Here is a 26084-nt window from a genome sequence, read left to right as displayed (position 1 = left end):
CCAGTTATTTCACTCCTAGGTGTGAACGCAATAGAAATAAAAACATACACCCACACAAAAACTTGTACATGATTGTTCATAGCAGCATTATTTATGACAGTGAAAAGTTGCTACAACCACATGTCCATATACCGATGAAGAGATAAAAGGTGTATCCATACTGTGAAATATTATTTAGCAATAAAAAGGAATGAAGTACTGACACAGGCTACAACATGGATGAACCTTTAAAATATTACACTAAGTGAAAGAAGCCAGACACACAAGACCACATATTGTATGACTCCGTTTACATGAGTTGACCAGCGTAGGCAAAGCTACAGAGATAGAAAGACTAATGATTGCCTTGGGCTGGGGAGGGACCAGAAGAGTGGTTTGAGAAGTGATAACTTGGGGTGAAGGGTTTCCTTTTAAGGTAATGACAATGTTCTAAAATTGATTGTGGTGATGATTGCACAACTCTGTGGATATACTAAAAGTTGTTGAATTGTACAGTTACAAATAGGTAAACTGTATGGTACGTGAATCACATCTCAATAAAGCTGTTATTAAGTAAAAGCAACCCTATGTCCTGTGGACACCCAAAGGCTTTCCCTAAAATGGCTGTAAACTGTCTTGGGGATGGGAATTTTATTCTCAAGGCCTCCTTTGGTGCTAGCTCTTGATCCAAGAATTCTGGCCTGGTTCCATAACACACTGACCCAGAAATGGAACTCAGCCTTTTGCTGAACTTCTGTCTTCCCAACCTGCCCCACCTCTCAGGAAGCACTCATGACTTCATCGTAGGTGGGGCAGGGGAGACAGGAAGGGATGGCACTACAGAAGAGCAGGCAGCTTTCAAAGGAACATCAGGTATCCTGGTTTTCAGGATGCTCTTCGCCCATTTCTTAACTGGGGGGCCTTTCCTCAGCCTTTGCACACTGCCCCCACTGTTCTTCAGGCCATCTCCCCAGCAACTGCCCTCCCCATCTGGAGCAAACCAAATTCCTTCCTAGCATCTCTTAGGCAGAGCTGTTTAGAATCAGACACATCTTCTGTGGCCTTGAGATTGTCCTTTCTATGGCCCATGAGCTCACATTCCACCCAAGAAATTTATCAAGATATTTTTTAACAAAGATAAATATCTCCCTAAGAAGAATTCTGTTGTCACCTGTTAAGACACTAATGTAGCCTTTTTTTTTTTTTTTTAGGTGGAGAGAATAGTTTAATGAAGCTCATGTACCCCCGCAGCTCCAACAATTATCAGTGTTTTGCCAATCTTGTATTTACATGAGATAAATTCTTGGGAGAGGGCGGTGGTACTTTTAAAATACAAATGCTCCTATCAGAACAAGACAGAGAATATAGGCTTAACCACCTTCTGTTTCCAATGTTGGGGAATCCAGGGAGAGGACTGGAGCGTAGGAGCCCCCCATAACCTGTGGGGGACTGAGGGTGGGCACGGAGCAATGGGTTAAGGTGTGAGGACCAAGACGATGGGGCGGGGTGTGTAGATCGGGCGCCCGGCGAGGGCGCGGCCAGGCTTCCCGCGGGGCTAAAGCGCCGTGTCGGGCTCGGGGTCCGGCGGTGCCCCCTCGCGGGAGTAGAATTCATCAATTATGTTCTGCGGGATACGCTTCAGCATCTCCTTGGGGAAGATGCGCAACAGCTTCCACCCCAGGTCCAAAGACTCGAACACCGAGCGTTTCTCGTAGGGACCTAGGGACAGAGCAGGAGTGTTAAGGGTGTGTGCGCGTGTGGGTGTCGGACTAAGGGGGTTGCTGCCTGAACGCTCCCAACGCGCCTCACCCTGGTTGATGAAGTTCTTCTCAAATTTCTGCAGGAATTCCAGGTAGAGCAGGTCCTCGGAAAGGAGCGCCTCCTCCCCCACCACTGCCTTCATGGCCTGCACGTCCTTCCCGACGGCGTAGCAGGCATACTGGTAAGGGGGGAGGGGGTCAGCGGTCACGGCAGGCTTACCGCAGGAGTCCCGTGTTCCCCCATGTGACTGTACGGGGACCCCAAAAGGGGAGGAATTTTTTTCTTCCAGGAGAAAAGTTCGTGGTCCGGCTAGGGCTCCAACCTCCAGCTTCTGAAACTAGCTTCCCCACCAGCCCTTGGGCTCTCTCCTTACCAGCTGGTTGGAGACATCTCCATGGTCCTTCCTCGTCATGCCCTCCCCAATGGCGGACTTCATCAGCCGCGAGAGGGAAGGGAGGACGTTGATAGGGGGGTAGATCTGGGCGGGGCGAAGAAGGCGTGTCAGAAGGCAGGGTCCAAACTTCCCCTTCTTTCCCACCTCTACTTGTCTTCCCTCCCCCTGTGGTTCTCAGGAGACTGGTCCTTATTCATCCCACAGAGAGGTCGGCTGGTCGCACCCCGCCCTCTATCGCCCACAAATTCTAGGGCTTTGGTATACAGGTGTCTACATGTGCGCACCTAGACAGGAGAGTGGAGGGGGAAGATGACATGACATTAGCTCATGAAAGTCTCGCTATTACAAAACTTCTGATTATTTGGACAAAAGCCAGGTAGAAACTTAATAGTTCATAGTTGCAAAGAAAAGCTGCCAAACAAAGAGGAAAGAGTAAGGGGGTGGCCTAAGATGGGACAGACACATTTTCTAACCCTTTGGTACATTATTCACCACCTACTTGTGTCAGTTACCTATTGTTTTTGTTCACCAAAGCAAATTACTAGAAAGGAAAGAGAAGTGATACTTATTTTGTATCTACGACCTGCTAGATGCTTTCTGTGGGCCAACTTATTTTATTTTATTCTCCACAATGCAACTGTGTGATATATATTGTCATTCCCATTTTATAGATGAGGAAACCTAGGATCAGAGAGATGAAATGATTTTCTCAAGGTCCCACATCCAGGTGGGCTGGATTCCACCCAGAGTTGTCTTCTGTCTGGGAACCAAACAGTCTTCCCGGGGATTATCTCCTGTTAGGGGTTAGCCTTGTCTGGCCCCTCCTCATTCACAGGGAGATGAAGTACAGGGGGTGGTGGGACATTGGTTATTAGTCAGTGTCCTTGGAGGTGGTGGAGAGAGCAGGAAGTGGGTAAGGAGGGGACAGTACCTGTCTGTTATGAAGCTGTCTGTCCACGTAGATCTGTCCCTCTGTGATGAAGCCCGTCAGGTCTGGAATCGGGTGGGTGATGTCTGCAAGGAAAGGCACTGGTGTCAGTGTAGATCCAGGTCTCCACCCACTCAGGGCCATGTAGGTTCTATTCCCTCACGGGAGTGGGTGATCGGGGGAGGCAAGGAAGGGACAGTGTCTACCCTGATGGAGGAACAGAGCTACTGCACATCTATATAAAGAAGCATGGGTCCTTTAAGTGTCTGGGTAGGATGGGAGGGCAGGAGGGCTGCAGAGGGTAGTGGGCAGGGAGGCGGCTCACCGTCATTGGGCATGGTGAGGATGGGGATCTGAGTGATGGACCCGCCCCGGCCCTCCACGCGGCCTGCCCGCTCGTAGATGGTGGCCAGGTCTGTGTACATGTACCCGGGGAAGCCTCGGCGCCCAGGCACCTCCTCTCTGGCAGCTGAGACCTGCAATGTTCGTGGGCCTTGGGGTAAGAAAGGGGGCAAGGGGCTGACACAAGGAAGGGGAGTGGGGGGCTCAGTGACCATGAGGAAAGGGGTGGGGACAGGCCTGCGTGGGCCAGCTCTGGGCACAGTGACTACAGCCACCTCACCTCCCGCAAGGCCTCTGCGTAGGAACTCATGTCCGTCAGTATGACCAGCACATGCTTCTCACACTGGTAGGCAAGGAATTCAGCCGTGGTCAGTGCCAGGCGTGGGGTGATGATCCGCTCGATCCTGCAGGTACGGCCAATGTTTAGAGAGCCTCGAGGCCCAGGCCTGTGCTCCATTTAGCCCCAGTGCTGAGTGGGTGGTGAACCGGGAAGCTGGTACAGCGCACAGCAGCAGAGGACTGGGTAAGATGAGCCCCAGGCCCCAGCCCCCAGATCCAGGCCATGGTTCCTGGGAGTGGGCCCTCAATCAAGTCCTGCTATTCAAGGTAGGAATGAGGACAGAGGCTGGGACAGGCAGGGAGCTGGGTGAGAGAGGGCCAGGCAGGGCCAGGAGTGACTGATGAGGCTGACAGAGTCCCTCGTCCCCCAGGGCACCCGAGCTCGGGTCAGCTGGAGCACTCACACACTCTGTGTCCTCGGGGGTCTTTCCTTACTGTTCCCCTCACTATTCCTTGCTGGGCATGGGTCAGAGGCTGGCCTGCCCTGGCAGCCCCTTCCACTGGGGGCAGTCCAGGCACTCTCAGTCCCCGGGATCTGTGCCTGTGGCACTTTTCTCTGGTGATGTCATCTGGGCCTCCTGAACTCTGCTACCTGGTTTGAGTTCCTTCTGAGTACCTTCAGTTCCCAGGACAGTTTATTAGACTTTTTTTTTCATCACCTAACCTACAGATTTAAACTCACATTTTCTCAACTTTTAAAATAGCAGTTTTTCTAAGCGAATGGTTTAGGGAAATATCTCTTTAGTGGTGACCTTGTGGAAGTGAGTCTCGGATGAGGAGCCCTGACTCGGGATGGGGGCTGGATGCAGATTGTGGGCAGGGCGGAGGGGCGGCAGGTGGCAGGCGGGCTGTGGCCCAGGTCCCTGTCTCTCCGTGTGCGGTCCCTACCACTTCCCCAGCCTCAGTGTCCCCAGCTCCACAATGAGGGGCTGTTCTCCCAGCTCTGGCCCATGGCTGTAGTTCTGGGATGCCTGAGACTCTGGGCCTTGGAAGGGGACAGGGCCTGCTGCCTGAGGGCAGTATGGGTGCCAGGGGACGGCTCACGTGGGGTCGTTGGCCAAGTTCAGGAAGAGGCAGACATTGCCCATGGTACCGTTCTGCTCGAAGTCGGACTTGAAGAACCTGGCTGTCTCCATGTTCACCTGGACACACAGCAGGGAGGGCTGGAGGCGGGGCCCAGGCTCCTTCCCTCTCTTCTCAGTAAAGCCTATTGACTGACCTGCTAACGGTCACTGGGGTGAACCTGGGGCTTGAGAGGGCAGGGGCTGGGTTTGCTGCCCAGTGCGGGATAGGGTCTCATCAGAGCCCCAGAGAGAGGTTCAGACTTCAGGCTCAGCTCTGCTCGGTGCCACCCCTTCCCCCTACCCTACCCGCTGCTTCCCTGCTAAACTCCCCGTCCCTGCCTTGGGCCCTCTAAGGGCCCCCGGGATCCCCTTTCTGAAGCTGTCTTGTCTCCTTAAATTCCCTCCTCCCCCAGCTGTCCTGGGCTCATCTTATAGCTGCCGTGGCCTCTGGGCTTCTGTGGGGCACACGCTGCCCGCTCCTCCAGTCATGCTCTTGCCTCTCTCACCAGACAGGCTCCAACTTTGACGGCTTCTCGAGAAGGATAGTGCCTCCCCCATAAGACTGGGTGTGCCAGGGGCCAAGGCTGCCCACCCATAGCTTCCAGAACTTGCCAATCGGCCCAGCCCCTCTTACCCCCATGGCTGCAAAGACGATGGCAAAGTTGTCATCGTGATAGTCCAGCACGGCCTTGGACTTCTTCACCAGCCCGGCCTGGCGGCAGATCTGGGCAGCGATCTGGGGATGGGAGAAAGGATATCAGAAGCAGAGCTCGAGTCAGCCCTCTGAGCACCACTGAGGAGCGTGGACAGGGTAATTCCCAGCCCATCCTGCCGCCAAGGCCTTCGGTGGGAGGGACCCAAGGTCAGCAAGGTAGAAGGGCTGCCCTGGGTCCTACAGCCGCTCTCAGGGGAGGGCTGCCTTATTCTGTGGCACCTAAGGACCCAGGGAGCCTGTCATGAGGAGCAGCATGGAAAAACCATTCCAGAGAGCAACTGCCTACCACGGGTTAGGGGCAACTTGGCCCTTCAGAGTCCCCTCTGCCCCCCAGCCTGCTAGGGGTATCTCTGGGGTTTGCCCCAGGCCTGCAGCGTGTGGAGTTTCCAGTCGCCATGTCCAGATCCAAGATGAGCGTGTGTGTAGGGGGAAGGCAGGGACACTTATGCCGTCTAATCCCTCTGAGCATTTCGAGGGTGAGCCGGGGCGCATCCAGGAGTAGAAAAGTGGGGGTGATCGGGGGGGGATCGTCTAGAAACCTTGTCACCCCAGCTGCTCTGCGAAGAAATGGGCTGTCCACTCTGGGTAGAGGGGTAGGGCAAGAAACCTGCACAGGGAGGCTTCAGACGGCCGTGGGGCTGGCCCGAGGTGGGGTTCGCTCAGTGCAGGCAGGTAAAGACCATTGCAAGGACCAGTGGTAGAGCCGTGGGCTCAGCTGCGCAGGACATTCAACACTGAGGCTACCCGTGGGCTCTCTCATGAGCCAGTGAGAGCCCCACTCACTCAGGATGGAGGCTTGGAGACCTGTCTGGGGGCCCTGAGTCCCTGAGCTGCCAGGAGACAGCTGCCGGTGACCCCAGCCTGCTCAGCACAGAGGCCTCCCTCGCTGGCCCACCAGCCCCGGCCTCTGCTCCGTCCCTTCCCCTTGGTCGTGCCCACAGGCCCCTCGAAGTCCTCACCTCATTGTGGGGGAGCCCAGCTGCTGAGAAGATGGGGATCTTCTGGCCACGGGCAATGCTGTTCATGACGTCGATGGGCGAGATGCCCGTCTGAATCATCTCCTCCGGGTAGATGCGGTTGTGGGGGTTGATTGGCTGGCCTGGGAGACGGTGACCATGGACCCTGCTCAAGGGTTCAGGCCTTGCCCGCCCTCCCCCACCCCTGCCCCAGACTCCGGAGCAGCACTGTTTAAAAAAATTTTCTTCCATGATGGAAGTGTTCTCTAACTGCGCTGCCCAAAACGTAGCCCTGGACACGTGCGGCTATTGAGCATGCATAATGTGGGGGTTTTTTAATAATTAATTTATTTTGGTTTTGGCTGTGTTGGGTCTTCCTTGCTGTGAGCGGGCTCCTCCTTGTGGTGGCTTCTCTTGTCGCGGAGCACGGGCTCTAGGCACACGGGCTTCAGTAGTTGTGGCTCACAGGCTCTAGAGCACAGGCTCAGTAGTTGTGGCACGTGGGCTTAGTTGCTCTGCGGCATGTGGGATCTTCCCGGACCAGGGCTTGAACCCGTGTCCCCTGCATTGGCAGGCGGGTTCTTAACCACTGCGCCGCTAGGGAAGCCCCACAATGTGGTTTTGAAATGAACTTTTATTTCATTTGAATTAGTCTGTATTTCAATAGCCACAGTCCAGTGCTTCCTTGGACAGTGCCACCCAGGCACATTAGAAGTGGCAGGCAGGTGGCTGCCAGAAGGCAGAAGAGTGAGGGTCTTGGGCACCTGGAACTTTGCACAATGATGATAGCATTTTATAGGAATGGGACATGCAATGCAGCTGGCCCCAGACAGAGGGGGCCTTTGCTGCTCTCGTATCTCACTTGACCTGCCTGTTAGTATGACCACTCGTGGGGGTGAGCCCTGGGCAATGGCCCTGGCCTTTATCTGGGGCAGAATTTCCAAGGGCGAGGTGACAGAGGCAGTGACTGGGGTGGGGAAGGTAGTTGGGGGCTGGGTCCCGAGAGCTGTCCCGAGCCTCCGGTCACTTACCATTGATATCCAGGAAGTCCTCTGCCATGACCACTGGCCCCTTGTCAATGGGTTTGCCAGAGCCATTGAAAACCCGACCTGGGGGTGGGTGAGAGGGGTTGGGTGATGCTCAGGAACAGCCCTGGCTCTCTCACTGATGCTCACCCTCCACACCACCAGCTCTCACCCGGCCCTCGCGTCCCAATTGCCCCATGTCCCCCTCCCCTCAGCCCTTGGCTACCCCCAGGGAGCTGGCTACAGTGATTGCCTCCTTGGGGGCCTTTCCTCCCCTCCTGGAAACCTTTACAGGCAAGGCCTTGGCCCAGGACAATGACTTAATGGGGAGTTTTAGGGCTGGAAAGAAGAGAGGGCCAGGTATGGCAGATCTTGGGAGAAACTTAGGGGATGTGCTGTTCGTTTCAGCTTGACCCCAAATAGATGGCTACCTCCTCTGCCTCTCATTTACTGAAGCTGCCTTCTTCATGTACTGAACACCTGCTGTATGTCAGGCCCTGAGCTGGGGTTGGGGGTCAAAGACAAGGCACAGCCTCTGACCTTAAAGGGCTCCCAGGGGAGGCAGACTAGGTAAAGAGGCAATGACAGTGTGGTCTGCTAGGTAAGCACTTGGTCAGGGAAGCTGGGCTGGCCGGACAGAGGGACGCCCTCCCCCTGCCCATCCCTACCCCTCACCCAGCATGTCCTCCGACACTGGAGTCCGTAGGATGTCCCCTGTGAATTCGCAGGTGGTCTTCTGGGCATCGATCCCAGAGGTCCCTTCAAACACCTACAGGGTAAGAGGTTAGTGAGTCTAATAAGAGGTTTGCTGGGGAGAACGGGGCCTCCCATTCTAGGCTCCCTTTGTGTCCAGCTCCGGGCAAAGCTCTCTCAGGGGAAATAGAACCTTTTCTGCCTTTGGAGTTTATAAGATAGTGTGGAAACTCTGTGGCTTCATTCATTTATTCAACCACCAACATCTTATTGACACCACTTACCTGAACAATTGCCTTGGTCCCAGCCACCTCAAGCACTTGCCCGTTCCTCTGAGTCCCATTGGGGAGGGTGAAGTTGACGATCTCAGCATACTGGGCAAACTGGCAGGAGGGGAGAGCAACCCAGAGTGTCAGTGAGACCAGAGGTGAAGTCCCTGTCTCCTCTCCAGACTTCCTTGACCCAGTCTCAAGCTCCTTTCTCCCATCTTGTGCCCAGATACTCTTGGAAATGAACTTCAGAGACTGGTAAGTGGAAAGCTTCAATTCTGTTTGGGAGGCAGTATACCTGGGTGGGTAGGAGCACCGACTTCAGAGTTGGAAGACCAGGGTTAGAATTGAAGCTCTGACACTTAGAAGCTGTGTGACCTTGTGGAAGTTACTTAATGTCTCTGAGCCTTACTTTCCTTATCTTTAAAAGGGGAATAATACTAACACCTATTTCATAAGGCTGCTGTGGGGAGGAAATATATGGAAAGTCATTAGCTGGTGCCGGGACCTTATAACAGCTCAATAAAATGTAGTAGCTAAAAAAAAAAAAAATGTAGTAGCTATTATGGCTGTTTAGGTCTCCTGACAGCACCATTGTTTCTGCCCCTGTGGACTAATGGTGAACACGCTGGCAAAGTTCTCTCCTCGGCTCCCAGATGTCCCCATCTACCAGTGGCAGTCTTTCCCTAGCCATGGGGCTGGGATCAATTCACATGTAGTCCTCACAGCCTTCAGGAATTAAAAAAATCAGGCAATCACTTTGCTTTTGGCTAAGATCAAGTCAAGTATTCATTCTTATCAATGTAGAAAGCATCAGACCAACTTCCGGAATATATAAAGAAATCTTACAACTCAACAATAAAAAGACAAATACCCTATGTTAAAAATGGCAAAGGATCTAAATAAACATTTCTCCAAAGAAGATATACATGTGCCCAATAAGCACATAGATGCTCAACTAATTAGTCACTAAAGAAACGCAAAATCACACAATAAGACAGCACTTCACACGGATTAAAATGGCCGAAATAATAAACAGAGAATAACAAGTGTTAAGGTTGTGGAGGAACTGGGACGTGCAGACACTGGTGGCGTGAATGTAAAATTGTGTGGTCACTTTGGAAAATAGTCTGGTGGTTTCTCAAAAGGTTAAATATAGAGTTACAATATGACCCAGCAATTCCACTCCCAGGTGTACACCCAAGAGAAATAGAAACACATGTCCACATAAAAACTTGCATATGGGGCTTCCCTGGTGGTGCAGTGGTTGAGAATCTGCCTGCTAATGCAGGGGACACGGGTTCAAGCCCTGGTCTGGGAAGATCCCACATGCCGTGGAGCAACTAGGCCCGTGTGCCACAACTACTGAGCTTGCGCGTCTGGAGCTTGTGCTCTGCAACAAGAGAGGCCACGACAGTGAGAGGCCTGCGCACCGCGATGAAGAGTGGCCCCTGCTCACCGCAACTAGAGAAAGCCCTCGCACAGAAACGAAGACCCAACACAGCCAAAAATAAATAAATGAATAAATAAATAATTAAAAAAAAAAAAACTTGCATATGAAGGCTCATAGCAGCATTATTCATAATAGGCAAAAAGTGAAAATAACCCAAATGTCCACAAACTGACAAATGGATAAACAAAAGGTGGGATATCCAGGCAGTGGAATATGTCAGCTTTAAAAAGGGATGAAGGGGACTTCCCTGGTGGCGCAGTGGTTAAGAATTCGCCTGCCAATGCAGGGGACACGGGTTTGAGCCCTGGTCCGGGAAGATTCCAGATGTTACGGAGCAACTAAGCCCGTGCACCACAACTACTGAAGCCTGTGTGCCTAGAGCCCATGCTCCACAACAAGAGAAGCCACCGCAGTGAGAAATGAGAAGCCTGCACACCACAACAAAGAGTAGCCCCCGCTTACCGCAACTAGAGAAAGCCTGCGTACAGCAACGAAGACCCAATGCAGCCAAAAATAAATTTATTAAAAGAAAAAAAAAGCTTCTCATTAAAAAAAATATATATATATATAAAACTGAATCACTTTGCTGAAACTAACATAATATTGTAAATCAATTATACTTCAATTAAGAAAAGTGTTCCCCCCAAAAGAATCACAGAATATTAAAACGTATCATTAAACAAAATTTATGCAAAAAGTGAAAAAAAAACAATCGCTGTTTTTTTTCTATTCCAGCAATAAACGGAAGAGGAAATGGAGAAAAATATTTCATCCACAATAGGGCCAAAACCCATAAAATATCTGGAAATAAATTTAACAAGAAAGGTACAAGAAAATAATAAAATCTTACTGAAGGACAGAAAACAAGCCCTGAACAAATGGAGAGCACTAGTGTTTTCCAAGACAGAATGACTTACTATCATAAAAATATAAATCCTTTTCAAAAATATATAAATTCAATGCTTTCCCAATGGATTGTTTCTCCTGGAGCTTGATAAAATGATCTTAAAATCCATGTAAATGTCTGAGAATATCCAAAAACAGTTATGGAAAAGATCAGGGGTGGAGGACTTGCCTTGTCAGATATTGAAACGTGCTCTAAAGCTACTGAGGTCAAGTGGTCAGTGTTGGCATGAGGCAGATGAACGGAGACGTTGGAAGGCTAGAGTCCAGAAACAGATCCTAGATTTTAGGAGACTATTAGAGAACAAATGTGGCATATAAGTTCATAGGGAAAAAGAATTTATTGTACAAATAGTGCTAATACACTGGGTATCTATCCCTATCATAAACACAAACGCATTCCAGGCATATAAAAATTTAAATATAAAACTAAAACAAACAAAATACCAGAAGCTTTTCTTCTTTCCTTTTTTACGGAATACTCCAGTTAAAAGCTGGATAAGAGAGACATCTTTAAGCAAGATAAGAAATCCAGAAGCCATAAACAAAAAAATAGAAATCTTTGATAATAAATATTTGAAATTTCTGTATGGCAAAGATACCATAAACAAAGGTGAACAATAAACAAAGCAAAACGTACAACTCAATGTGTAGGAAACAGTCACAGAGGAGGAAGTGCGATCTCAACAGATAAAAAGATACTCAGCTCTGCTAGTCATCAGGGAAATGCAAATAAAAGCAAGACAGGACTAGTCTTAACCATTAGGCAAAATTACTGGAGAGCACATATTCAGTGCTGGCAAAGATGCTGGGAAGTGGGTCATCTCATGCAGGGCTGGTTGGAATATGAATTACCACAACCTTGCTGGGCAAGCAATTTTGCTCCAAATTGTCAATATCTATTTAAAAATAAATATAAACTTTGAACCAGCAATTCCATTTTGGGGGAATCTATCCTGTAGCAATAAGGGCACCAGTATAAAAGGGCTATATATTGCTATACTACTTGTAATAGCAAAACCTGGAAACATGGTGATTGGCTATCAAAAATGGAATACATCACGGTACATCCATACCACGGTATGTCCAAACCATAGTCGCTATCAAAAAGAATGAGTAAAATGTGTATCTACTGACATGGAGGAAATACTCGATACATTTTAAGAGACTAACACCAACGTAAACATCTAACTTGCTTATATGTGCCCATATACAGCAGGATCTTTACATTGGTTATCACACGAGGTTGGGAATAAAGAGGTTAGGGGCAAATAGTTAACTTTGTGTCTTTTATTTCACTAGTTACAAAAAGCATGTTTTGTGTGTGCGTGTAATTAAAATGTAAAAAAAAAAAAAATGGGGGGAAATTCCCTGGCGGTCCAGGGGGTTAAGACTCCGCGCTCTGTCTGCAGGGGGCCGGGGTTCCATGCCTGGCGGGGAACTAAGATCCGGCAAGCAGAGCAGTGCGGCCAAAAAAAAAAGGGGGGGGGGGGAGTAGGGGAACATGTTCAAGTACAGTGACGTCGTTGTCACCATCATGGCTATCATTATATCCCCTGCTGTCCACACACCAGTGACCTTCAGGGCCAGGGAAGAGGGGTGGATGGCTCAGTTCCCCTAAGGGGTGTGAGTAGGATGGGATCCTCCCCCCAGGGCTCCCTGAGACCGGAGGTTGAACCTGAGACAGGAGGATTCCCAGCTCTGACAGTCACTGAGAGAAGCTCTGGTTTGGGCCCCTCCTTGTCCTGTGAACAGGATGCCAGGAAGGCGATCTTGTTCCCTCCCAAACCACCGTCAGGCCCCGCGGAGTGGGGTCACTGGGGGAGGGGGATCGCCCCAAGAGGAGTGCTGGGGTCCGCGGAGGGGCTGATGCCGGACAGCCTTTGGCTTTATAACCACAAGAGGGAGCCCAAGAGCAAGGACTGCGAGGCTCCGGGAAACAAGTGAAATACAAGTCCTGGCTCCAACCCCTCTTCCGGTCTCTGTGGGCCTGTGTCTCTCTCTCTCTGAAATGGCCACTGGCCTCATTGTCTGGGGCGCAGATGGTGGGCTGCTAACCTCAGGAGGAAAAATGCTGGACAGAACACCGGCCTCAGCGGGCCCCAAAGCAATTAGGCAGCGGGCCCAATGAAAAACAGGCAGCAGGCTGATAAAAATCGATCCTTCGGGAACTTCCCTGGTGGTCCAGTGGGTAAGACTCCACGCTCTGGGAACTAGATCCCACATGCGTGCCGCAACTAAAGATCCCGCATGCCACAACTAAGACCCGGCACATTCAAAATAAATATATTTTTAAAATTCTCTATTACCTTAAAAAAAAAAAAAAAGCGATCGTTGGTATGTGGGTTTGTGTGGGTGATGGAGAGGGGAGAAGAGGTGGCGCACTGTGTGTCCCTGAAAGATGAAACAGCACAGAAAGTGAACTTTAAGCAGCAGAGAGGTTTCAGCCAGATAGGAGGAAGAACTTTCAGAACCATGGCGCCCAAGCATGGAGGGTGTTATCTGGAATCCTTAGGAAGAGAATACCAGTTATTTGTTTGGGGGGAAGGGTGGGTTTAGCCACTTAGAGCAGTGTGTGCAGCGGGAGAATTCCAATGTGCAGCAGTGAGCTTTTATTTATACCCCGTTTCCCAGCCGCAGACCTGATTCTCTCAGCTCTCATTGTTGGTTACTAAGAGAATTGCAGGCAGTGTGGGTGATTCAGTGCAGCCCACCTCCTCTGCTGGAGATTCAACCGAGTTCCCAACCAGCCAGGGGTCAGGCACAGGGGTGCTGTCGCATCCACTCAGGAGCCTGGGAAGTTCTTAGCAAGCCTGGCAGGACTTGGACAGGGCGTGCTGCCTCCAAGGCTTCTCCCCATGACAACGCCCAGGGCAGTTTGGGAACCCCTCTTTGGAAATTGTTTTTGGAGCTGATGCACACACTTTTATTTTTATTTATTTATTTTTTTTTGCGGTACGCGGGCCTCTCACTGTTGTGGCCTCTCCCGTTGCGGAGCACAGGCTCCGGACGCGCAGGCTCAGCGGCCATGGCTCACGGGCCCAGCCGCTCTGCGGCATGTGGATCTTCCCAGACCGGGGCACGGACCCGTGTTCCCTGCATCAGCAGGCGGACTCTCAACCACTGCGCCACCAGGGAAGCCCTGCACACACTTTTGAAAGCTTTTTCCCTGAAGAGTTTGGGAGCAGCCACAGGCATTTGGAACCAAGTCTGGTGGGTAATGTGAATCTCAAACAAGGGCCAGTTTGAATCTCACAATATAGCAGGCGGAAGATCCTCTAGAACAGCGGTTCCGAGGGTGATTCGGCCCTCCCGGCAGCATTAGCCACCGGGAGCTTGTCAGGAATGCACATTATTGGGCCTCAACCCAGGCTGCTACCTTAAGAGGTTTTCATACAATTTCAAGGCCCTGATTACCTGTCTAAGAACTTTGGATCTATGCAAAATTCTTCCCCCAAATATTTTTCCATTTGAGAAGGATGGAAGCAGAAAGCGTTATTGCCTGTGTGATTCAATTCGGGCAGAAGGTGGCGCTACAGAGACAGAATTGTGGCATTTCTGCCCAAGCAACTCTAGAACAAGGCGTGTGGGACAGTGGAGAGGGGTGCATAAAGGTGCCTTCTCCATCTCCTGCACTTATGAGACTGTCAACTTCTGATTCCTTTCCTTCCCTCTGCAAGCCCAGGATTTTCTGGGTGTCTCCCTCACCCAGTTACTCTGTTCTATGCAAGTTACTGATGTGTCCAGTAATCACAGAAACATAGCCCGGGAATCTATCTCCAGTTTCGTAGTCCAGCCCCACCTTACAGCTGGAAAATGGATGTCTGTATAGGTACTGACTCTCCATACAGAGTCCTCTATAGACTGACAGGGAGTGTGGCAGAGGTGGGCAAAGGGGCAGGAGATTCACCAACTGTTTATTTAATCAGGCATATTAGCATTTCCGCATTCCAGGCAGGGCTCTCCCTAGCTGTTCTCCAGGAGGAATAATAACAATACATTTATCTGATTTGATCCTTACAACAATCCTATTGTCATTTTTTTTTTTTTTTTTTGGCCTTGCTGCAGGGCATACAGGATCTTAGTTCCCCAACCAGGGATCAAACCCATGCCCCCTGCAGTGGAAATGCAGAGTCTTAACCACTGGACGACCAAGGAAGTCCCCTATAGTCATTTAATGGATGAGGAAACCGGGATTTACAATCCTAGACAGATGATTCTCAGACTTCAGGGAGCATCAGATCACCTGGAGGGCTGTGAAAACAAACTTCTGGGCCCTCAGAGTTTCTGATTCTGTCAGCCTGGGGTAGAGCCCAAGAATCTGTATTTCTAACAAGTTCCCAGGGGGTGCTGATGCCGTTGATCTAGAATTGACGGGTAGTTAATAGAAAGGGTGGGAAGGATCTGGGATTAAAGTTCAAGAAGCTGAATCACACGGTCTGATTCCAGTGCACACTTGCAGACCAACTCCACCACACTTCTTCCCAGGGCGTCCCTGACACTAATGGGCCCAACTGTGATGTCTCCATGAGCTTGGAATCTGTTTTCCAGAAATGAGTGGGTCTGATCTCTTTAATATAGTTGGCTCAGATTTTGACAGGCCCATACTTATTCATGCTCTTATTCATTCATTCACTCATTTACTCACCATTCCTTTGAACAAACTGAGCCCCCATGATGGGCTAGGTGTTCAGTAAAAGTGCAACGTGGGGCTCTGGGAGCTTGGGATTTATAAACACCATCCAAGTCCAATAGGAGGGCACATTGTGGTGGGCGGAGAGGGGCAGGGAGAAGACATGTGGCCAGGTGGTGACCAAATGCCTCGATGGATGCTGCCAGCAAGACAATACACAAAGCTGAGAGCAGGGACAGGCTCACTGTTTCCAGGAGAAGGTGAGTCAGAAGAAGGGACCAGGGGGACAGGCAGTGGAGAAGGCAGAGTATGCGCAAAGGCCCAGAGACATCAAATGGCAGCTTCACACAGAGACAGTGTGGGTTTCTAAGTGGGGAAGGGAGAGTGATGAGATGTGGAAGGTATGCAGGACCCTTATAGGACAGATGGCCTGTAAGGTGAAGCCATGGGGAGACCTACTGAGGCTGGAGCAGCAGAGGGAAGAGGTCAGGGTTGCATGGCTGCAGGGTAGAGGATGGGAGGGTGCCAGGCTGGGGCCCCTGAGGCCACGGCCATGATAAGGGTGTGGTGGGTGGGAGATTGCCAACAGAACATGGGCCAGGAAGGGAGGAATCAATGTGGCACCCAGATTTCCAGTTTGGGGTTGGGTGGCGTGGGGTGGGAGATGGGGGTGGAACTGGTTGGGGGGGAAGCAGAGCGATCGGGTAGCTTTGCAGAGCTCTTTATGCCTCGAGAATCCCCAACCCCGGGACTCAGAATACTGCCAGTGTCTGCCATGGTCCTACGGTTCCCCGAGGACACCAAGTCGCCCGCACCCCACCTCCTCCATGAGGCCCGCCTCACTTCCCTCAAGCTCAAGCTGCCGGCTCCCAGGTTGAGACAGTCCAAAGACCTTTGAAAACCTCAAGCTCTGGAGAGTCAGCTGGTATCCATCTGCCTGCAGCCTTCCCCTCTTCCTTTTAAAAGAAGACCCGTGAGGGCTTCCCTGGTGGCGCAGTGGTTGGGAGTCCGCCTGCTGATGCAGAGGACATGGGTTCTTGCCCCGGTCCGGGAAGATCCCACATGCCGCGGTGCGGCTGGGCCCGTGAGCCATGGTCGCTGAGCCTGCGCGTCCGGAGCCTGTGCTCCGCAACGGGAGATGGCACAGCAGTGAGAAGCCCGCGTACTGCAAAAAAAAAAAAAAAAAAAAAAAGACCCGTGAAAGGCAGGTGGGAGAGTCCTGCCTTCCGGGGAAGTTAGACACAGCCATTCTACTGATGAAGAAAGAGGCACAATAGCTGCAATGCCCCTGTTCATTGCTGGTAGGAGCAGGTCTCTTAAGGAACACAGCGGGGCACACAGAAAAGGCGGGAAGAGATAAACCTCGGGTGGCCAGGGAGGGAGAATGTGGAGGTGGGTGTCTGGGGATCAGAAAGAAGGGGGTGGGAGCATGGGGGCCACCGAGGGGCAGGGCAATTTAGAAGAGATCGGTACAGGGGCCGGGAGCACTGAGATTTGGCCGTGATGCCTGGGAATAGATAGAAGTCTTACCTTGACCTGGTCCAGCACCACCAGGGGCCCATTGACGCTGCACACGGTCCTGTAGGCTGGGGGAGGGGTGGGGGTGGGTGAGGGTCTCACACCGACACCCGGACAGACAGAGACAGACACACACACATAAGCATCCTCCACCTTCCCTCCCTCTAAGCACCACCCCCTCCCCTCTCTGGAGCCTGGGCCTTCAGGGTCATTAGCTGTGACAGGGCCAGCCACCATTGCTGTAAGGGTCATGCCCCTGCCCGCAGGGCCCCCGCTGCGTCGGACACCTGCAGGAGGCTGGGGGAGGGCCAGGGCAAGGGCAGAGGCCCCTCGAGTCCTCCCCTCCCACACCCCCAGCCATCAGAGGCTTTTCTCATCTCTGAGGCTACTTCCCGTCTGGCCTCGGCCCCCACTTACCCACTACTCCCTCCTCTCTGACCCACAGCATTTTCCAAAAGCTAGAGATGTGATGAGAGCTGCCCTCCCTGCACCTCAGCAGGGTCACACTTCTCTCCATCACCCCACACTGACTGGGCAGTGTGTGTGTGTGTGTGTGTGTGTGTGTGTGTGTGTGTGTGTGTGTTGGGGGGTGCAGGCATCGGTGAGAAAAGTCAGCCAGGGCCCTGCGCTGCCACGAGGCTGGGCTCACTGGGCGCCTGTGGGAGAGGGGAGAGAGCAGAGCCTCAGAGAAGGAGGGTGAAGCAGATTGCCCCCGTCCTGATGGCTGGAGAGAGCCACAGATGGGGATGTGAGCTCGGCTTACAGGAGGGATTGGGATAGACATCAGGAAATACTTCCCAGCTCCAGTGCTGGGGACCCCAGCAGGAGAAGCACAGACTGGCAGACAGGAAGCTTACTTTGGCTCTGTGAGGCGCTAGCTGAGGGACCCTGGGTCCTTCCATCACCCATGACCCCGGGACATGGTAGCCCTTCTCCAGGGTCCTTTTGAAGTGGGTGAAGGAACCTGGCAGGGCAGGATGGTCAGGGGTGTCTGTGAGGTCACTGGGTCACTCCCAGGCTGGAAGGGCCTCCAACAGGAGAGCGGGCCAGGAGAATGGGGCTCAGAGGGGTGGAAAGTCTGCCCAGGGACAGACCCTTGTGGCAGAGCAGGGACAGGGCCCCCCTCGTGCTTCCTATCAGACCACATGGGCTCCCACCCGCCCTCATGGTTTTAGCAGGCCTGCCGCCCAGCTGCTCCCGCCAGGCGAAGCTAAGCGGGGCTCAGTGGTCAACCCCTTATTTTTGTCAGATCGAAGTTCCTTTCCTGGGGACTTAGTCTAGGAAGACCGACTGGGCAAGGTGATCCTTGCACAGATGTTTTCTATGTTCTCCCGAGCTTAAGGACTATTAGGAAAACTCAAGAGAGCTAAGTTCTTCTCGGACTTGGGCCCAGAGCTGGGGCACTCCCCGCCCCTTCCTGCCCTCAAACTAGCAGCCCCCATGTGCACCTGAGCCACTCTTGTCCTTTTCCCACAGAGGTTGTGTCCCATCTTCCATCTAAGCCAGCCCCTCCCCAGCACTGGGAGCCAGGCCCTAGAGAAGGCTGAGTACTAGGGTGACCGGCCAGCGCTCCTTCTCTCTGTGTCCTTCTCATCAAGCAAGTTCTAGTATTTTCCATCTTAAAATCACACCCTCCACCCCAATCCTTGTCCAGCGACGATCACAGCCCGGCTCCACTGCCCTCTCCCTCCACCTGCCACCCACACCTCACCTTCCAGTCTGGCTTTGCCCCTGGAAGGGACCAGGGCCTGGATGCACTCTCTCCTGCAGGTCCCTGGAGGCCCCGCCCTGCCCCTCCCCCCCACCTCTCTGGCTACTCCTCAGCCTATTTTCATACCTTTGGATGCTGAGACCTCAAGGCTGGGACCTGGTTCTTGACATCTCACTCCTGCCCTCCAAGCTCTGCTTCCCTCCTCCCTCCTCCCAGCCTATCTTCAAGCCTGCCTCTCAGATGCCTTTACAATACTGAGCTAGGCAAATAAAGGAGGCAAATATAAGATGGAGCCTACAATCTAAAAGGGGATAAAGATGAAATAATTGCCAACTGCTCTGAAGGGAAAGAGCAGGGTGGGTGGGAATGGGCTTGAACACCAGGCTTGGAGCTCATGGAGGAGGCGCCTTGCAGGAAGGGCCATTTGAGCTGAGGCTCCAAGGTCAGGTGGAGTCATCCAGGCAGCCCCCAGACAGCTGGGCAAAGGGCACATCTGGCAGAGATAAGGAGGCCCAGGGACCCAGAGGAAGAACTTGGGGCCTTTGGGGAGCAGAAAGAAGGGCGGCGTGTCTGGTGTGCACAGGCTCACTTCCCTTGTGCAAGAGGACACATCAGTTCCAAGACACGTGAGGGCAGGAGTGTCTGTAGTGTTCACTGCTGGATGCCACCTCTTAGAAGAGTGTGGGCCTATGATGGACACTCTGTAAATATTTGTTGGATGAATTATGGAAGGCCTCACCTTGTCCCACCAACCCATTCCCGTATATCCCACATCAGGACCTATGTGTTCCCCCTACATATACACACACACCTTCCCATCCCCAAACCAAATGAGGATCCTGTCGCCTACTCTGGCTCCTGCCACCCCTGTGAAGGTAGAATGGAAGGGACGAGAAAGCAAATACACAGGCTAAAGGGGTTGTAGGCAAAGGAAGTCCCCAGCCTCTGGAGGGTTAGGGCAGAGGCCAGGGCATCAACCTGCCCAACAAGAAAATCACCAAACAGCCTTTCCTGCCCAGGGGGCATTTTGATCAAACCCTCTGTGTTATTAGGACTGTGTGAAGTAGAGAGGAGCCAGGGAGCCCAGCAGAGGGAGGGTGGAGGATTGTGAGAACAGGGGAAGGAGCACGGGGCAGGGAGACCCGCGTTTTCAATAGCCCTGGGGAAGAGCTGGCATCTTACTGGCCCTGTGGAGAAAATACCAAGACAACTCTAAATACCAACAACTCTACCTGCCAAGGGGAGGGGCGGTGAAGGTCACGGGCACAAAGCGGGGAGCGAACTGGATGTGGGGGCCACTCCAGCTCCCAAGGAGGGGCTGGTCTGCGGGGAGCCCAGGCGAAGTGCTAGCCTGCAGCAGAGCTGGGTGCTCGGCACTTCTCAAGTCTATGCAGCATGAGGTCTCTAAGTCCCCATCTCATCACACCAGCCTCATCCATAAGCTGCCTCCCCAGGATTCCCCCGGACACGGTTCTTGGCTCTAGTTGCTGTGTGAATACATCGCTCCATAGCCTGGACCTTTCATCGCAGATAATCCACCTACGTGGCCATTTCGGTTCAGTCTCTGGCTATTGCCTTCCTTTGTCCGAGGCCTCGCCCTTGACTAACTACGGCAGCTCACTGGGCCCTTTCCCCTCTGAAGTCCCACAGCTGGCACCCAAGTGGGTGCCCTGCTCTCCAGCTTGTCCGTCACTGGAGACAGATTGTGTCTGTCCCTTCAGACCAGGGTGTCTCCTCCATAGGACTAGACAATATCTTTCCTTAGAGGCTGTCTGGTTTGGACACAGCCAAGGTGGTGGCTGAGCAACAAAGGTGTCCTTGACCGGAAGCCAGGTCTTTTGTCTGCACCCACCCCCAACTCTGATGGTGTCCATCGCATGGAGTGGCAAACTGAGGCCCAGGAAGTCGGCGGATTTCTCCTAGGGCCCACCACAAGTCAGGACAGTAGCCTGTGGCACTCGAGGCTTATGGCCCTACCCCAGCCCGGGGCATGTCCCTGACCCTGGAGGCGGTGCTGGAGGCAAGGGCTGGACCAGAAGACCCCTGAAGGGCACGGACACGTTGCAGACACTCCCTCCAGCTGCTGTCCACCCCCTCTCCATTGTCCTAGCTGACACTTCGGGTTGCTCTTCGGGCTGTGGGCCCCTTCTGCTCCCACCTCCCCACCGCCTTCCCCGGCAAAGGCTCAGCGGGGCTCCGCTAATTAGGGCCGGCTCAGCCACACCTGCAGCGTCCTGGGAGCCAGCAGAGGCGGGCGTCCATGCGTGAGGCCGGGGGTGGGGGTGGGGGGGCGGAGCAGGCCCTGCACCTCCTCCCAGATCCCCGCTGGAGGGATTAGGGGAGGGAGGGCAGGGGCGGAGGGTTCTTGGAATCGGCCCGAGACCCTAACGGTGGAACTCTCTCCGTATAACCTCCCTTGCCTTTCTGTTGAGGAAACCAAGGCAGCCAGTGGTTTGGCACTCAGGGCCCTGGGCCAGCGGACCGGGCTCCAGCTCTCCAGCCAGACTGCCGGCCCGTCCGTCCTAACCTCTGCTTCTGCGGGCGCCCCGACCCCTCACCCCACCCCTTCTGTCCCACACAACCAGATAGAGCTCCTGCCGCCTCCTCTCCGTGGAGCACAACTCCAGCTCTGAGGGAGGCAGAGGGGTCCCTTCCTCCCCAGGGTGGACACTGCTGGGGTCCCTCCCCATCCTGATTCTACGCCCCCACCCTTTCAGCCCTGTTCCCTCCCTCAGCCACTGCAGAGAAATCACCTTTAATGCCTCGGGCCTGTTTAGTCCACCTCCTCCTCCAGGGAGTCTTCCCCTGGACCTATGCCCACGGCCAAGCGAGCTCTGGGGCTGGGAGTCAGCTGCCCCGTCCCCTGGCCCTCTGGTCCCCCAGCTCTCCTCCTAGGCCCCTTCTGCCTCTACACAAAGTTCTCCTGCCTGGAAGTGCTTGGAGTCCCCTGGTGGGGGAGGAGGGCAGAGAGGGGCACAGGAGTCCACCTGCCCAGGCCCCTGAGGAGGAAGGGGGGTGTTGGAGAAAGCTGCAGGCGCAGAAGCATGCTGGGGCATCTAACCTCCCTCGGGCAGGGGGTGCCGGCCGGCCCCGGCCCCTGGGTGGACCTGTGAGGACCCTGGTGTGCAGCAAAAGCACAGGAGTGGCCTTTGTCTTCACAGTAACATCTTTATAACGCGGGCACTGGGCGAGGGGCTCACCTCGCGCTGACCCATGACTCTGGGTGGGCTGTTGGGTGTGAACACAGTTGCCTGGCTGGGGGCCGCATGGTGCCAACGGGGTGGGGGGGACACTGCTGTTCCTGCTTCCAGCCGGGGTCAAACCTCCTGGGTGTTGGCCCTAGTGCCAGGGCTTGTGGACTATAAATAAGAGGCTGGCTGGGAGGGGATCCCGGGTAAGGTTGCACCCTGGGAGGGCACATTCCAGGGAAGAGGAAAGCCGAGCTGTAGGTCCAGACCTCAGACCCCACCCCCCACTCAGCACCCAGGCGGCTCTCCCGTTCTCACAGGGGGAGGGGAAGACGGGGGAGGAGCCTGAGGGGGTGGTCTGGACAAAGGTCAGCCGACTCTACTCAGGTCTCCAGGCCCGGGCTCTGGACCCCGGGGGGCGGGGCACAGTCACTGCATATTTCTGGGCCTTGGTGACCCCGGCTTTGCAGTCGGGGAGGATCTGGACCTTTGTCCTCCCCGGGCCCGCGGGGCCTTCTTGATAAATCCGACCCCACTCGCTGTCAGTTTCTCCTTAGCTGGAGTGTTCCGCGCCCCTCGATGCCTGCCTTGGGCTTCAGGTGGTGGCCCGCCCAGCCGAGGCGCTGCTCCCCCGAGCCCTGGGCCTGGCCGTTCTGCTCCTGCTCTCCTCTCCGTGGTGTGGGCCCCGCCGCACACCCAGCTCTCAGCTGCCTCTCCGGACCCTCCCCCGGCCCCGGTGGGGCTGGCTGGCTGCAGAGGGAGGGGTGGCCGTGCTAGGCCAGCTTCTCCCCATACACACCCTCTTAGGAGCCTCTGGTTCTGCTTAGCTGGTGCCGGCCAGGCCGGTTTACTCCAGTGAACGGGGCTGTCTGAGAATTCAAGAATTCGCCACACCAGGGAATGTGACCTTGGACAAGGAAAGATGGGCGGAGCAGGGGTGCTCACTTTGGTCCTGGGGACTTCCAGGGTTTTCCGCCCCAGACACCCGGACTCGGCCCACCCCTGCAGGACGGGCACTCGAGCCACACCCACAGATGTCCCCGATGACCCCCTCGGAAGCCCGCAAGGGTCCACTCCAGTGCCCGTGGTCCCCACACCCCTACCCCTGGATGCCAGGCATGCACCCTTCTCCTAGCTGCTCACACAGACATGTGACATCATCTGACCACACACTCATCCATGTTCTCCCCGTGAGCATGCATGCTTGCACACCCCCCCACACCCTGAGTGTACAAGCATGCACACACAGTCTCACACATTTCCTTTCTGATCACACACACGTTCAAGCTGTCACATACATATTCACACACATATGCCGTCACCCAAGTGAAGGTGGGAGCGCACGCCCGCCCAGGCACATGCCTTCCCCTGGTTCCACAGCCAGGCACCCTCCCCCAGGACGCCCACCTGACCTGACACACACGGTGTCGGTGTTCCCCATCCTGAGAGCGCACACGCGCTCTGCGGTGCCACAGACATCCCCCAGGGACACTTGACTATACAATTCCTCACACTGAGTGTACTGGTGTACACATGCACACACCCCAAACACACATATGCACACAAGAGTGCACACACACACTCTTGGGGGCAGTTGGGAGCTGTGGACTTGGGGTCTCAGTGCAAGATCACTGACGTCAGGAAGGTTCCTGCAGCTACTCCCCTGCCCTTTCTTCTGGGGTACCCTGGGCTGGGGACCCCCATCCCCCCACCTGCACCACTCCGCAGGACCGAAAGCCCCTTAGGTCTCCCCAGGTCTCAGGTCCTCCGCTTCCCCTGAGGCTAAGAAGGAGGACCTGCAGACCCAGCAGCCCACCCGACCTCACCCACTGGGGGTCATACTCACTGACGCGGGGGTGGGTGATGTAGTTTCGGGTGACCGCCTGCACGTGCTCTCGGGTTGCACCCAGGTTGGAGCCACTGCTGGGGACCCACCCGGGGCTACTGTCTACCTTTGCAGCCATGGTGAGGTGGAGGGCTGGGAGCTGAGTGCCTGAGCCTCCAATACTTCTGGCCCAGCTGGAGCTGGAGAGAGCCGGCCGGCCTCCGCCTGCGGCCACCCCTCCCTTCCACCCTCCTCTCCTCCCCCGGGGTTGACTGTAAACACGGAAACCTGGCGCTTTGGCTCTGAGCTCTTCCAGATCTGGGAGGTGCCCTAGGCCACCTGGGAGTGGGAGGCTAGGGGAGGGGCAGAGGGGTAGGACAGGCTTCTCCCACCTCCGTCTGTTCCTCCATTCCCGCCCAGCCCTGCAGCCGGTGTGAAGTCAGCCCTTCCCCCGGAACCTCAGGTACTCCGACAGCCCCATGCCCCTCACATCTCCTCCTGGGCCCCCTCCCACACCCAGCTTCCGGCAGGCTGCCATCTCCTCAGGTCTTCTCACTGTCCTCCCAGCCTGCTCCCACCCTGCCCTCCTTGCCCTGACCACATCTGGGTACGTCTTCCCCCACAAAATTCCATCATCATCTTTTTTCGCACATCTATAGAGGATCATTCTTGGGCCAGCTTCAGTGCCACCTCCTACAGGAAGCCTTCCCTGGATCCTCCGGCACCCTGGATTCACCACACATCTGATCTCTTTCCTATGTCCTGCGTTTTGGGGAGTTCTCTCATTGCCACCACTTGGCTGTGAGCTCCCACAAGCTCAGCCTGTGTTGTTCCATCAGACTTGGGTCTCCTTAAGCCTTTCTGTCTCATAATATTGAGGGCTCCCTGAGAACCAGGGCACGTCTCTCTCCATCGATCGCAGGACCCTGTCTCACCTTATATTCCACCTCCAGGGTCCCAGACAGCAGGGCTGCCCTGACATTTTCAACCCAAGGTAGAAAGTACAAATGGAGGACTCCTCTTCATGCCTGGTGGCTAAAGAAGTTGTCCCCTGGGCCGTGGAGCATGCACAGGTCTGTTGGGCAAGGCATCATGGGCACCGGTGTTTGGCTGCTCCAGTGACCTGCGTGACTCCATGCAGACTCAGGATCTCCCAGCCTCTCTAAGGACCTCCCCAAACTACACTGCCCCACGAGGGAAAGGGGAAGCACAGCTGTCTAGGGCTCCCTGTCTCCCAGCACCCCCTTCTGGGTGACTCAGGGCAGCCAACTTGAAACCAAATACGCTTCCCAGAGCAGACTGGAGCTGACGGTGCTTGCCTTTTCTTCCTTCAGAGTCAAAATCTCACCCTGCATCCTCCGACCTGAGAACCCATTTCAGGGTTCTCCCTCTCCCACTTCAGGTTCCTCCCTCTCCCACTTCAGGTTCAACTCCCTCACGATTCCTAGTCTTTCAAAGAACTCTCTTGGGCTGGGGTGGGGGAATGGGTGTGACTTTGAAGGGAGCACGGGGGAGATCTCTGTGGTGATCAACAGTTCTGTATCTTGTTTGTGGTGGTGGTTCCACGAATCTTACACAGGTGATAAAGTGACGTGGAACTACACACACACACACACACACACACACAGCACCAATGCCAATTTCCCAGTTTTGATACTATACTGTAATTATGGAAGATGCGACCATTGGGGGGAACTGGGTGAAGGATACTCAGATTTCTCTGGACTATCTTTGCAACTCCCTGTAAGTCTACAGTTATTGCAAAATAAAAAGTTAAATAAAAGTGTCTTCTTTAAGCAAGAAAAGATTTTAAAAAGTGCTTCAAATTGGGGTGTTTGTAATGGGTGGGTCCTCTAAAGCATTGTGCGGTCATGCCTGGGTTTACCTGTGATGCCCTCTCTCCAGCTCTCTGGATCCTGGTCTCACCTTTCATCAGTCACCCTCTCCAAGGCCTTGACATCCCCCCTCTCGAGAGTACACATTTGAAAGAGAAGCTTGCAGAGGGCAAAGCTTACCAACAAAAGCATCGTTGGTGGTACCATGGGACTTGTAACCCCCCGGGTGGGAGCTCTAACTGGCAGCGGGAGTCAGGTGGGTACCCCGATCCCCCCCAGTTGCGAACGTGGCCCCAGCTTCCGCCTCTCCCATCAGAGGTTCCCCTGACTGAAGCCCATTTTCCTTCCCAGTGAGGAGCAGGAGAGGGGATTGAGGGGCAGTGGCAGTGCTGTGGGGACTCCGTTTCCCTCCTTGTCATTGTTTTCCTTTTATTTCAGTTAGAGGCACACGCACACACACTGCACTCACACACACAAGCTGCGGTACCAACGTCATCCACTGGAGAGTCTCTGAGCTGCAGGGTGGGCGGGGCAGGGTGTGTGGCTGCCCCTT

The 26084-nt window shown here is 54.0% G+C and overlaps 1 protein-coding gene across 1 annotated transcript; it reads right to left on the bottom strand.

The window, feature by feature from the left end:
• Positions 1-1507: 1507 nt before the first annotated feature.
• Positions 1508-23835, bottom strand: ATP6V1B1 (ATPase H+ transporting V1 subunit B1). The gene is made up of 14 exons (XM_060117262.1): positions 23718-23835; positions 16985-17040; positions 8481-8579; positions 8179-8272; positions 7510-7587; positions 6482-6621; positions 5442-5543; positions 4788-4885; positions 3685-3808; positions 3388-3538; positions 3066-3148; positions 2114-2218; positions 1789-1918; positions 1508-1698 (listed from the first exon to the last, which is right to left on the bottom strand). Exons 1-14 carry the CDS (start codon positions 23833-23835, stop codon positions 1535-1537), a joined length of 1542 nt encoding a protein of 513 aa, XP_059973245.1. The 3' UTR covers positions 1508-1534.
• Between the last annotated feature and the right edge of the window lie 2249 nt (positions 23836-26084).

Source organism: Mesoplodon densirostris, chromosome 14 (assembly GCF_025265405.1).
Source record: "Mesoplodon densirostris isolate mMesDen1 chromosome 14, mMesDen1 primary haplotype, whole genome shotgun sequence".
NCBI classification, from domain to species: Eukaryota; Metazoa; Chordata; class Mammalia; order Artiodactyla; family Ziphiidae; genus Mesoplodon; species Mesoplodon densirostris.
The sequence above is the reverse complement of the archived record's forward strand: the minus strand, read 5'-3'. Positions and strand labels throughout refer to the sequence as shown.